Source organism: Anolis carolinensis, chromosome 4 (assembly GCF_035594765.1).
Source record: "Anolis carolinensis isolate JA03-04 chromosome 4, rAnoCar3.1.pri, whole genome shotgun sequence".
Taxonomy (NCBI): domain Eukaryota; kingdom Metazoa; phylum Chordata; class Lepidosauria; order Squamata; family Dactyloidae; genus Anolis; species Anolis carolinensis.
Genome location: NC_085844.1, coordinates 201,447,828 through 201,461,709, shown reverse-complemented (window position 1 = coordinate 201,461,709; position 13,882 = coordinate 201,447,828). Strand labels below are relative to the sequence as shown.

The 13,882-nt window shown below is 38.9% G+C and overlaps 1 protein-coding gene across 1 annotated transcript; it reads left to right on the top strand.

The window, feature by feature from the left end:
- The first annotated feature begins 2,518 nt into the window (after positions 1-2,518).
- On the top strand, positions 2,519-13,106 carry il10 (interleukin 10). The gene is made up of 5 exons (XM_003224012.4): positions 2,519-2,707; positions 3,487-3,549; positions 4,646-4,795; positions 10,753-10,818; positions 12,521-13,106. The coding sequence occupies exons 1-5, from the start codon at positions 2,555-2,557 to the stop codon at positions 12,611-12,613; spliced, it is 525 nt and encodes a 174-aa protein (XP_003224060.1). The 5' UTR covers positions 2,519-2,554; the 3' UTR covers positions 12,614-13,106.
- Positions 13,107-13,882: the final 776 nt, after the last annotated feature.

The window sequence follows — 13,882 nt, the reverse complement described above, 5'->3', positions numbered from 1 at the left end:
ACACATCCCAGAAACACTAAACTTGGGAGCACAACCCCTCATCCATGCCTCTACATTCATACAACAAAAAGAAAAGAAAAATAAAGTCCTAATTAGAGGGAGATGAATAATTGTTTTTATCCAATTGCTGCCAGTTAGAAGGCTAAGCTCCACCCACTTGGTCTCCTAGCAACCCACTCAGCCCAGGGGACAGGCACAGTTAGGCCTCACTTAGGCCTCTTCCACACTGCCTATAAAATACAGATTATCTGATTTTAACTGGATTATATTGGCAGTGTAGACTCAAGGCCCTTCCACCCAGCTATATAACCCATTTATAATGGACTTAATGTAAGGTAAAACCTTTACCCTTTACCTTAACTACCACCAATTCCTCAATAGTTTATTTCCCATACCACCATACTTCGCCAGAGCAACGCGTGGCTGGGCACAGTTAGTTATATCTAATGGTATAGTGTCCTTTAAATAAATTCGCAAAATGAAACTTTTCTTTGGAAAATATTTTTAAAAATATTTTCAAGCAGTGGATGGTTGAATTATGGATGCATAATCCATGAATATAGAGAGCTAACTGCACTATAATTTAAGTAGTAAATATTGTACATAATGTCATAGTGAAAATTGTGGTCAGAATGACCCATGTATTGGCTTAGTCTCCTGTTGAGGCTTTCCCTGAATGGCAACATTTTTGTTCTATTTCTCAATGGCCACACTTGGTTGCAGTCCTATTGGCACTCCCTATTTAAGTTTTTTGAATCCTATGTTCTGTTTTTCTTTTCTGGGTTTATGAAATGCAATTTACGTGGTCATTCCTGAGCTCAATTAAGAAAATGAAACTGAAGTTCTAGGATTTGGATATGTAAAGGACTTTTGGTTTGCCTGCCTACTTATCCAATTGTTAATTTTTAGAGGCCCCAATCTAAATACACTCAGATTAAGAATAAATTGATGTCTACTAGGAACAAGGACTTGTGCCCTGGTTTATGACATTATCTTTTCTTATCCACTCACCTCATGTCCATTCAGATGACTTTGGATGTTAGGCTAATGTTTTATTATTTACACAAATAGATTGTTCTATACGGAACTGTTTTTCTGCTACTGGAATTGGACTGTGCTACTGTTTTGATATGGGTTTTGGGGATGTGCTCTAGAGTGAAATAGGTTTGTGGAACACCACAGATACTATGGTGTCCTGACAAACTGGATCTGACCTAGGAGTCCAGACTACCCTGAAGCTGTGGAATACTCTGAAGTTTTCAGCAAAGTCTTAGTATGTCCCAGCTTTCCCTGAAGTGGGACCATGGAATATTCACGAGACATAGCTGTGCATTGTGAAGACACCCTTCCAGTCATAGTTAGCCCAGAACTTTTTGTTTGTGTAGACAAAAGCTTGGTTCCAAAGCATTTGAAATGCTGGAGTTCGGTATTAACACTGGAATGCATTGGAAACCAGTGCAAATTGTAGAATTTTGGTGTGCCACTTGTTCCATTTCCATAGTCCTTATCAGCATCTGAGTGCCTGCATTTTCATATAAGCTGAAGTTTTACCACATATAGCTTATTACAACAATTTAATATGAAATATAAAACTATGATTAAAAATCTGATTAGGTTGAAGTACTTTACAATTGTTGTTTTGTGCCGTCAAAACATTTTCAACTTAAGGTGAAATAACCATGGGGGTTTCTTGGTTTGTTTTTGTGTTTTTTTGGGGGGGGGTCACTGCCTTTCTCTGAAACTGAGAGAGTGTGACTTTCCCAAGGTTACCCAGGGATATGAAACCTGCTATTACTCCATCACTTAAACAACTATACTTTGCTGGCTCACACATATATACATATAAACAAACAACTAAATAGTGTGTGCAATAAAAAAAAATCTTCTATGAAACAACTTGGAGCCAAATACTATGCTGTTCAGCACAAAAGGTGTGTTTTTTATGTAAAATGCAGAAAGTATAAGCTGAAAATAACAATAGGTACAATTAAAATAGTTATAATATTTACATTATCATCTTTAGTAGTAGTAGTTTGTTGTTATATGTGCTATCACATTATCTTTGACTTAGGACAATCCTGCGATAGAAAGACCTCAAACAGCCCTGCTCATGTCTTAGTGGTAGAAAACCAATAATAAATATGATAAAGTGCAACTGTTTGCTTAGGTACATTAAATATTAATCTAAGCATATTTAATTGATTTACAAATAGTCTATGCCCTTGTAAAACTATCTCTAGGCATATACAGATTTATTGACATGGAAAGGCATTTTACTATGCTTCCAATTTTTGTGTTCCACTTCTTATATTCAAATGGACAAGAAGCAAATTTGGTAAGGGGGGGGGGAGCTGTAATTTTTCTTCTATCGGCAAATAATTAAAATCAGCTTACTGAGGGGAAATGTTGTGGTTTGCACACCAAATATCCCGAGGAAATGAGGAAGGAAACTGATACAGTTTTTGGTATAAATTCAGGACCAATCAAGGTGATGGGCTGATCTGTCTTTCTTGCTTCTTGCAAAATCAAGTGAGACCACAAAGGAAGAGAAGACATGACTGTCGTACTTGTGCTGCTGTCCCTGGTGCTCATTTTGGAGAATGCACATTCCCAGCTTGCTGAAACCAACTGTCAATATTTTGCAAATGCTCTACCTCTCCGACTCAAGGAGCTCAGGGGCACATTTAATAAGGTTAAAGAATATTTTGTGAGTATGACCAAGCCTTTCTTTTTTTCTTGCATTATTTCTATTCAGGATTTCAGAAAGAATTAGAGTAGAAAGTGACCAGCTTCTTTGAGAAGTAGATTAAAATGCAGATAATTGTGTCCAAGTGCTCCTCTCCAAGCCACATTTAATGAGTAAGAGATGGAGAACTTTCTGGCAGATGATGTCCTTGTTAACAAACACTCTCAAAAGAAAGCAAATGTAATGGCTTCCCTTTATTACAGTTAACAGAGCAGATAGATGTCATGCTAAATCTCCATTTGGGATGAAGCAGGGTGTTTGCTTGCCAAAACATTCTGGAGAAAATTAGAACAATAATTACATTTCTTTTTGTTATAGTGAATGTTTACTCTTTGTTAAGTCTATTTGAGAATAATTGAAATTTGCTATCTATTTTCTCACATGCATAATGAGACTGATGTATACATTAAAGTGCCTATCACGTAGACAGGATCTATTTCTGTGTCCTCCCCCCACCCCCCAATAGCCTTATATTTGAAATATGCACATTTCAAAACATCAAGCAAATGTAAAAATTTCACTGTAAAAGATACACTTGGAATTAGAAATGCAGCAGCAGTGTTAGTGAGAGCTGCTATCTATCAATTGATGCAGTGGGGAAGTCTTTTAGATTCGTAGTTGTCCAAATCTGAGATTTCAGCATTGTAAAGCAATGCCAGATCAGCCTCTTTGGTGAGAAGTGAAAGCATTCTTTGCTTAAACTGTGTGAAACCTTCCTGTCCTCTCTCGTGTTCTTACAGCAAACCCAAGATGAAGAGCTCGACATCATGCTGCTAAAACAGGATTTACTGGAGGATTTTAAGGTGAGATTTCAGTTTACCTCAACACATGATTTTAAAGTATTTTAAAGTACATTATGTTTATCTCTGGGGTCATGGAAAGGATGTTGGGGATGGAACTCTAAGATCAGTCTTGTTACAAATCAAATGAAAGACTGAAAAAAATCCTTATTTATATAGAACTACTTGTATACGTGAGTTAAGGTAATTACAATGCATTGTTCTTAAATGCATTTGCAATATATTTATTTAGATTTCAAAGTATATTCTAACACCTTGTGGTATCCTCAATAACTCAATACTCTTGACTCCATTCCTCCCTTTACTTCTTATTTATTGAACTTGTAAAGTAAACTGAAATAGAACTAGCAACCCAACAGTAAGCACTAATGTGTAATAATTAGGTTAGGAAAATAGTTTATAATATATTTGCTTGATAAACAAGATTTTTTAGAAAAATAATTTTGTCTTAAAAACACTGACATACCATAGTATTTTGTCCATTTCAAACATGGTATGGTCTAATTGACAGTAGTATGTAGAAATAGCTAACAGGGATTCCTTCGAAGCCCAGTGCATTCTTCTGCTTGAACTTCCTTATAACAATAATAAGATCAAAAGAAGCTATGATTCATATTCCTTGTTTCTGGAACGTCAAAGTAATGCAGTTTAGGAATTTCTCAGTAGTACTATGATTTTTTCATAGATCGGACCTTTCATGATTTTTTGGTTTGTTTATTAATAGTAACTATTATTACCATCCCTGGCATCATTTTCATCATTATTTCATGTGCACTGTACAGTATATTCATATTAAAAGAGAGACAGTAATGGGAAAAATTAATAAGTAATTTCCTAACATTGATACTCTTCAAAGTTGTAAGAAAATGTGACTGCATCGATTTCCAAGTCTGCAAACTGCATAGTTGGGGGGCAAGGAGGACTCAGGGAGAGAGATTGGTTCTTCCTAACATATCAGAAAGAATATGTGAAGTGAGACAAACAAAGTGTTTATGGCTGTGGAGTGCACAAATTAACATGGAGCAAGGTTGAGTCTGCTTACTTCCAAATTCTGTTCTTGATTTCTTGCCATTAAACTTATTTTCTCTTCTACCTTCAGGGATATTTGGGCTGCCAGTCAGTGGGAGAAATGATCCAGTTTTATCTGGAAGAGGTCTTGCCAAATGTAAGCTCGAGCAATACTATCAACCAAGACGTTGGCTTTCTTGGAGACATGCTGCTAGAACTGAGACAGTTAATCAAGCGCTGTGTAAGTATTCGTCACTATTCAGAGGCTGGACTATATTTTCTTGATCAGCCTATATAATTCAAAGGCATCATATTCTATTTGACTTGAAAGCTAAGCATGGTCAGTCCTGGTTGTTACTTGGATGGAAAATTGCCAAAGGCTATATTTCAGAGAAAGGCAATGATAAACTCTCAGTATCTTACAAAATTCATAAGGCACATATAGACATGCAAGTAGCAGAATTATATATTTTCAAGTATGAAATTGCCTAGGTTACAGGTGTGACCTTATTAAGCAGATGCATAAATGTATAGCAATGTGTTATGATCAAGACTGCACACAGCAAAGTTGGAAATTATTGTTTTATCACAGAGTCTGTAAGTGCATTAAAGTATGTTACTGAAAATAGTGAATTCTGCTTTAATATATTTCATGCAAAATCCTTACCTTATGCAGGCTTTTTTAAAAAAAACTGCAGGTATAAGAATGCTTCAGCTCCACATTCCAACATTGCTTTGCTGTATGTCATCTGCTCACAGTTTGAGTCAGAGAGTATGCCTTCAAAGCCATAAAGAAAACCCCAGTTGTTAGTAAGCTAAAAGGAAATATTTTTCTGCAATCTCTTATGTAGGACTAAAGCTTATTCAGCCACCTCATTCAAGTAAGTTGCATTTTTACCATAGAGCAAATGGCAAAGCAGGACATTCACACTGGAAGCAAAGCAGAAGTTCCTCCCTTGCATACACATGCACACATCACCATTAAACCCGATGGTGCTAAGATCAGTACAAAGAAATAGGCACTAGACCTTAAAGAAACTGGAATGTAATCAGATAAACAAGATGCAAAGGGATCTTGTAGTATGTTTGAGACTGAAAGTTGGTAGCCTAAGTTGTCATAGGTCCTCATCAGATGTACATGGGGAAAGTGGGGGAAAACAGGCAAAAGTGGAGGGAACCGCCCTCCTTTGCTCCCTATGATCTTGCCCATCTTCTGAGATGGTCAATCATCCCACATCTTTTCCCTGTCTTCTGCCCATCTTTCCCCGTTTTAGGCCATTTGAAGTTGGGTAACAACGGCTGCTGAAGCCAGCTTTAATACCTCATCACACGGACCAATTTACCCATTGTACGCCACTTGCTCTCCACTTTCAGCATGGAGCCCATTAGACAATTCACAGGGACTTCCAGCCAGACTCCAGGTCAAAAGTGGAAAGGAAGTGGCTCATGCTGCCATAGTGGCAACATGGCAGCCTTCCTGTGTTGTCTTACCAGCAATGGGGGGAAGCCGGGTGGCGACACTTCCCTCCATGGGATGAGGGGTGAGACAAGTTTTGCAATGTGGGGCATGGAGCAATGGCTTCTACACACACACACACACACATACCCGCTGGGAGCCCATGGATTTGCCACGATGCATGCTGAATCCATGGGCCTTTGTGATGAGATCCTAAGAGCTCATTTCCATGTACTGAGAAAATTGAGCCCCACAGAGTCCCACCAGAAGCGCCCTTACATCATGTTATGGCCTCTGTGGGGCTCCATTTCTGCAGCGCATGGAAATGGAGGCCTAAAGCCATCTGATGAGGTCCATTGACTTAGGTCTGCTTCACTGAATATATGGAGTAAAGTGCCTTTATGGCAAGAGTTGGAAATGGGTGGAAGAAAGCAATATGTTTTGGTGTGGTGTTGGGAATCAGAACTTTTTTGTTTCAAATCTGTTCTCTACCATGAAATTCTAAAGCAGGCCAAAAGTAAATGACTTTTCTCTAAGTCTTGGCCTTTTGTGGAAAGGATTGTCTGGGGTTTTGTGGAATTGCTGCTCATGAAGATCTAACTGAAAGACTGACAGCGATACAGAAAAGAGTTCCTTCTTTACATAGATTATATAAGCCCTTCCCAAGTGAAATCAGCCTAACTTCCTCTTTGGTAGCCTTGGGCCTCTTGCTGACTTGCAAACCTTTGACTTAATGAGTTAGTAGTAACTGATGACCAATTTGATATAGTTTTGGTTGTTGTTGCTGATCTTTCTTTATCTTTTCATTTTTAGTTTTGATAGTATTATATATAAAAATGTAATGTTCGTTTTACTATGGAGTAAACAACAAAACCACTGAACCAAATCACACCAAATTTGGCCACAAAAGACATAGTCATCCAAAATATGTCTTTCAATAAAAAAAAACCTAGAAAAATAGTCCAAATTACAGAGGATGAGAAAGAGCCTTTCTCCCCCTAACTGCCAGTTAGAAAGGTAGGCTCTGCTGCCTTTAGCGCCCCCACCCCAGCTGTCTTTAGGCCCCATCCCTTCATATCCTAGCAACTCCCTCAGCCAAAATGGCACCCAGGGCACAGGCAGAGTGCACTTAGGCCTCTTCCACACTGCCTATAAAATACAGATTATCTTATTTTAACTGGATTATGTGGCAGTGTAGACTCAAGTCCCTCCCACAAAGCTATATTACCCATTTATAATCTTATATATCTGCTTTGAACTGGATTATCTTGAGTCCACACTGCCATATAATCCACTCCAGTATGGATTTTATACAGCTGTGTAGAAGGGGCCTCATATAATCCACTTCTAAGCAGATAACATAAGATTATAAATATAATATGAATAATTTCTGTGGTATAATAATACAGAACAATATAATCTCTAAAACCAGGACAGTTAATAAAGAGCAACACTCTGAAATCAGGGAAATTGGGAATTCCAGAAAGGAAACAATCAGGGCCAGTTAACACTTCCCAACAAAGGATTCTCCCAGGCAGGAAGCAGCCAGGCTTTGAAGCTGCAAGGCCATTAAATGCTAATCAAGGTGCCTAATTGCAGCATTCATACCTGCCACACCGCTATTCAACCTGGCCAACCAAGGATTCTGCAAGGTAGAAAGCAGCCAGGCTTGCAAGCAGCAAGGCTATTTGGTGCTTTTCAACCTGGCCAACCAAGATTTCCTCTAGGTGAAAAATCCCCAGGCTTTGAAGCCATGAGGCTACTCTGTCCCATTCAATCTGGCCTAGTAAAGATGCCCTATGTAGAAAGCTGCCAGGCTTTGAAGTTGCAAGACTTTTCTGTGCAATTCAATCTGTCCAAACAATGATTCCCCTACAAAAGAAGTAGCCAGGCTTCACTACGGCTCTTTGATTGACGGTGCCACTCCAGCTACTCCAGAACATGGCCAGGCTTTGAGGCTGCAAGGCTATTCACTGCTATTCCACCTGGCCAACAAATAATTCCCATAAGCCACAGCAACGTGTGGCCAGGCAAAGCTAGTTGTATTATGTATTTGAATCTGTCATGAGTTGCCTTTAGAATTTTAAAAAGGAAAAAAGCAGAATGTATATAAGTTTCAATATGCAAATGATGTCCATCCTTAAGTACCATCTTAATAAGAAACTAAAAGATTTATTAATATAAAAAATCAGAAGCATTTTGAAACAAATGGTGACCCTACAGTGGAGGTTGGGGTTTCAACAGTAAATGCATTGAATTGACATTGATCTTTGAGTCTAAAGTCCTGTGAAAAGTGTTAAGGGCTTTCAGCGAATTACAGTAGCCTATAATTTACAATTGCAGTGATATTTCCAATACTATACTATCATTGAGAGACAAGATTGATGGAGGAGAGGATAAGATTTCTGAACTTTAAAAAAAGCTTTGAACAAGAAATTTTAGAAGGTGTATCTTGTTTATGGAGCTGAGCTCACTAAAAACACTTTATTCACAAATCTACTGTTAAAATGCAGTAATCTTTAAAATAAAATATAAATAGATCAGTTAGCATAGTTAGTGTTCAGACTACACTAGCTTGAAATAGAAACACCAGGTCTGGTATGCATTGGGATCTTGCTTAAGACAGTATGTTGAGGTGAACATTTAGCATTTCTTACATTAGTCAGCAATCCCAAAAACCTCAGGTTTTCATATAAAGAGACTCTGTCTTCATTATCTTCCATAGTGAATGTACAGGGTTGCCCCCAATCAAGAGATAGGCAGAAAAAATAGAAAGGTAATTATCTGTGTAAAACATGTACAACCACTATAGGTATGTAAAAGTATAGAAGTGATTGAAGTAGTAGATGACTACAATGGATGGATTACAATAATGTATTTCATATTCCCAAGGAACAGAATCATAGATTAATAGAACTGGAAGGCTTGCCATAATAATAATAATAATAATAATAATAATAATAATAATAATAATAATAATAATAATAGTCAACTTCCCACTCAATACAGGAACTCCCACTAGAGCATTCCCAATAGATAGCTGTCCAATTTCTTTGAAGACCTTTAGAGAAAAAAAATGTAATCACCTTTCTAGGTAATTGGTTCTATTGTTGAACTGTTTTCACTTTCAAGAGGTTCATTCTAATGTTCAATCAAAATCTACTCTTGTATAACTTAAGATCATTAGACTTGGCCTTACACTCTGGGAAAACAGAGAGCAAACCTACATCCTCTTGTCCATGGCAAACCTTTAGAGCAGTGGTTCCCAAACTTATTTGGCCCTTTCCAGAAAAAGTATTACTCAGCACCCCCTGGAAAGGGGGGCGTGGCTTAGAGGGGTGGGCGTGGCTCCTGCTCAAGAGGGAGGGGCCGAGCCTCTCCCCTAGTCCAAGATGCAGGGCTGGGAGGGGGAAGGGGAAGTGGCCAGGGCCACAAATGGGCGGCCAGGACTGGGATGGGCGGAGTTACAAGCTCTGAGGCAGGGCTGAGCTTCTATCCCTGTCCTGCGGCACCTGCCAGGACACAGGGGGCATGGCTAAGGAGGGGACAGGGCCTCTTCCCAAGTGTCTGACAGGGCTGAACCTCTATACCCCGCCCCTGTGTTCTAATAAGCGCCTCAAGGGAAGTATGCAGAGGCTCAGCCCTGTCTCTTGGGAATAGGCCCCTGCCCCTAGCCCCCCCTTTAATCCTAAAAGGCCTCTCAGGAGAGGTATAGAGGCTCAGCCCTGTCCTGGGCTCTTGGAAAGAGGCTCCATCCCCTTCCCTAGCTCCGCCCTCTGTGTCCCAACAAGTGCCTCAGGAGAAGTATAGATTCTCAGCCCACTCAGCCACGCCCACTCCTCTAGCTCCACCCCCTGTGTCCTAACAGGTGCCTCAGGGGCTCTCTGGCACTTAGGAAGAGGCTCTGCCCCTCCCATGGCCCCGCCCCCTAATGCACCTGTGGCCATCACCGCCCCCCTGGATCACTGCAGCGCCCACCAGGGGGCGGTGGCACCCACTTTGGGAATCACTGTCTTAGAGCAATCATGTCAACACTTCAGTCTTCTCTTCATTAGATCTTCACCAAATCCTATAGCCTTAGTCCAGATGAGATCTGAGTAATATATGTCTTTGAAACTATAGATTTATTTGTTGTTGTTGTTGTGTGTCTTTATTGTACTATCTAAAGTGATCCTAGCATAGGGTTTTCTTCGCAAGATTTGTTCTTAGAGGATTTGCCTTTAACTTCCTTTGAGGCTGAGGGCATTGACTTGGCCAAGGTCAGCCAGTGGGTTTCCATGACTGAGCAAGTATTTAAACACGCAAACTCTATACCATACTACCTCAGAGGTCTATTAATGCAGGCTCAAATATTATTTTCCTTCTTTGCTGAATCATCACACTGCCGGTAACACTCATAAAACATAAAATTTGCCCAGAAAACAGTAACACTAAGGGAAAGCATATATTCCCAAGCATTCAAAATTCACATTTCCAGGACATGATCTAGTGTTCTCTCTACAGACACACTAGAAATCCCCAACAGCATCAAAAAGATGTATCCTACTTATTCAGTGCAGCCTGGATGAGCATCACAGTGTAGATATATGGATATGCACTTGAGTCACATGTTTGTTCAGAGGTCATTTCCCTTGATAAATTTCCATTGCTAAATGGTATGATGTGCATGAAAGGCTGTAGCGCTCTTAAAACTGCCCCGAATGCAGACATTAATTTTTAATTGTTATACTTCTTCTCTGCAGCACAGGTACTTCATATGTGAAAAGAAGAGCAAGACAATAAAGGACATCAAAGACACATATAAAAAGGTAGGCTCCTGCCTCACATCACTAAACATTCTTCATGAGCCTATTGTACTCAAAAACTAATTTTGGTAATGTCGGAAAGACTTTGCCCATTATGTAGAAATTTCTGTGCAGGCTTTCTTTTTACATGCATCTGTACTAGGGGCGTAATTCCTAGTTAGTTTCATTCTTGAAGGAGACTTCGGACAATTTTAGCCATTTTCTTCGGGCTTGAAAAAAGTCCTAAAACTTTTGCAGTTTTCAAAGAATATTTACAGATTGGTATTTACATGTGGTGTTTTTTGTGAAGAAATTATGTGCAGGAGAAAGCATTTTCTGTGCTGAAATAGTATTTTCTCTAGAAAAAAAATGATATTTCCTGCACAGTAAATGTTATATTTGACAAAAAATACCATGTGCAAATGTTGTATGGAATAAGCCCAAATTGCAAAGATTCTCATGAGTGCAGAATTCGTATCATTACAAGTTCCTGAAAACATTTTTATCTTTCTTAAATAGTTTTGAATATTTTTCCCTTTCCAATATAGACTAGGAACAAAGCAGTGACCTCATCCCTATGAATAGAATGGCAAGGCCCCTATAGTACTGGATCCTTCAGAAGATCTCAGTGATTTGCAAGATTGAAAACTAATAGAATCTCTGAAGAGTGAGAAAGAGCTACATCTCTGATCTACCACTGAGTGGGGGGTCAAGAAGGGGGAGAGGACTTACCAAATAGCTTTCAACCCTCAGAAATGTAGCTCTTTTCCACTGTAGGTTGCCACTAGTTACAACAAACACACATACAAACACTTACATACTTCATTATATACCCAATTCTGAGAGCAAAAATGGGGAGGGGGGAACGACCATTTTTGGAAATGAGTATTCAAGTTAGAAGGACTCTTTCATTTTCTGTATCATACATATATGGTTTCTGGACATGAGAAATGATCACATCTAGAAATCAGAGCCAGATAACTTAGTAACTACTCATGTATTCTGGGCTATGAATCCTGTTAAATGCAGGCAACTGTAAACAACTGTGAGGGTTTATGAGAATTGTTAGGATTGAACTTGGATTATGAGAGTTGCAATCTAAAACATCTGCGAGGCCTTGTGCAGCAGGTCTAGCTTATTCATCAGATTTTTTTCTCCTTTTTCAATTTTGTTGTTATTTTTGAGGGGGCTGTAAAGTAAGAACACTTCTCAGCCCATTATTTATATTGGCCAGAGTTGCACATGCTCAGTTCAGTTATGTAACTACCTTAGTCTCAGGTAAGCAGCTTCTCCCAGCCTGAGCTGCTCAAACCTACCAGACATGTGGAGATAAAAGGGGTCAATTCTGCTGGTAATTCATGAATAGGGAGAGGGTATATCCAAGGAAGTTGTTTGTTTGTATGTCCTGCCTTTCTCCTTATAAACACCCATGTGATTGCCATGGCCTTGTAAATTGATGGGAGGGCAATGGAAACATCACCTGTCCATGACCAAATCACCCACAGAATGGATCACCTTCTCTCTGTAGAGTAAAGTGGGTCCTGGGTGACAATTATGATCATGGCAATAGTGCCATGATTATGACTATGCAAGACCTATAAATATGAATCTTCTGCACATGCATAACTCCAAATTTTAAATCTTAAATATGATCCCAAATTCCAGCCATTATATTGCTGTTGTTACTGTTTCTATATGTAAGTAATTTTTTTCTCTTCCTCCTCAGTTACAAGACAAAGGCATCTACAAAGCAATGGGAGAATTTGACATCTTCATTAACTACATTGAAGAGTATCTTATGATGAAGATGAGAAAATGAAACTATAAAACTTTGGGGGGGGGGTTTCAATTGAGAAATTGTTATTTATAGCATGTTACAGAAAATCATTGGCAACATACAATAGTTTTTTTAACTTAAATATATTTATTAATTCAGATACCTCAGTTTTTATGGTGTGCACTTTTTACATTTTTATACTTTTTAAAAAAATAGTAAACCTGATACATAATGTATTGATGTTTTTTATAAGACATTATTTTCCTCTTTGTTGGGGGATGATTAATATTGTACTATTCCAGGAAATTGTTTAAAAGAGGTAATAAGCCACTGCTTTGATGATTACCTAGAGTATATTCAAATAAAAGGAACAGAGAAACATAGAAAGATGGTGTGAATTATTGTCAATTGTGCTAGTACGAATGGTCATTTGTAAAGGTTGACAACAACCTTTGCTGAATCAGAATGTAATGAGCTAATATTGGATACTCATAGTCACCATAAGTCAAAGTTGGCATGGCAGCAAATAACAACAGCAAACTAGTGAATACAACCTACGATAACCTCTCTGATCATATGTTAACACTTGTTAGTTCAAGATAGTAAGTAATTGAGTAAATAAAACTTTATTTCTACCCCGCTCTATCTCCCCATGAGGACTCAGGGCAGTTCACAACATAAAAGGCAAACATTCAATGTTGTAAAATACAATAATAGACTAAAACACTTCAAAATAAACATAACAGTGCATTCAAGAGTAAAGCAGATTACATGAAAATAATACACATAAATTATACTAAGTTAATAAAACAAAGTTAAAAGTCGTGTCTAAATTCCACTCCTTATTTCATAGTGCCAGCTCTTTAAACATTCACATCTCCAGATGCCTAAATGCATAGGAAAGTTTTTATTTGCTTCCTAAATGAGAACAGCGATGGGACCATTCTGATCTCTTTCAGGAGAAAGTTTGAGAGGTAGGGGACAACTACAGAGAAGGCATTCTCTCTCATTCCCACCAGCCAGGTTTGAGATGGGGGTGGGACTGAGAAGAGGGCATCCCCTGATGTGCACAGTGCCCAGGCAGGCTCATATGAGGAGATGTGGTTAGCTAGATAGTCTGGACCTGAACAGGTTAGGGCTTTAAAGGTGACAACCAGCATTTTAAATTCCGCCTAGTAGCAAACTGGAAACTGGTGGAGCTACAAGCATGAGAGTTATCTCCCTGTACAGAGCTCCCGTTAGTAGCCTGGCTGCTGATCTCTGAACCAGCCGGAGCTTCGAGTGCTCTTTAAAGGCAAGCCCACATAGAGC

Bases quoted from the DNA above. Each gene is read 5' to 3' on its own strand.
- il10 (XM_003224012.4), top strand. From the start codon at position 2,555: ATGACTGTCGTACTTGTGCTGCTGTCCCTGGTGCTCATTTTGGAGAAT. The intron at 3,550-4,645 runs GTGAGATTTCAG...TTCTACCTTCAG, and splicing joins ATTTACTGGAGGATTTTAAG to GGATATTTGGGCTGCCAGTC. The intron at 10,819-12,520 runs GTAGGCTCCTGC...CTTCCTCCTCAG, and splicing joins TCAAAGACACATATAAAAAG to TTACAAGACAAAGGCATCTA.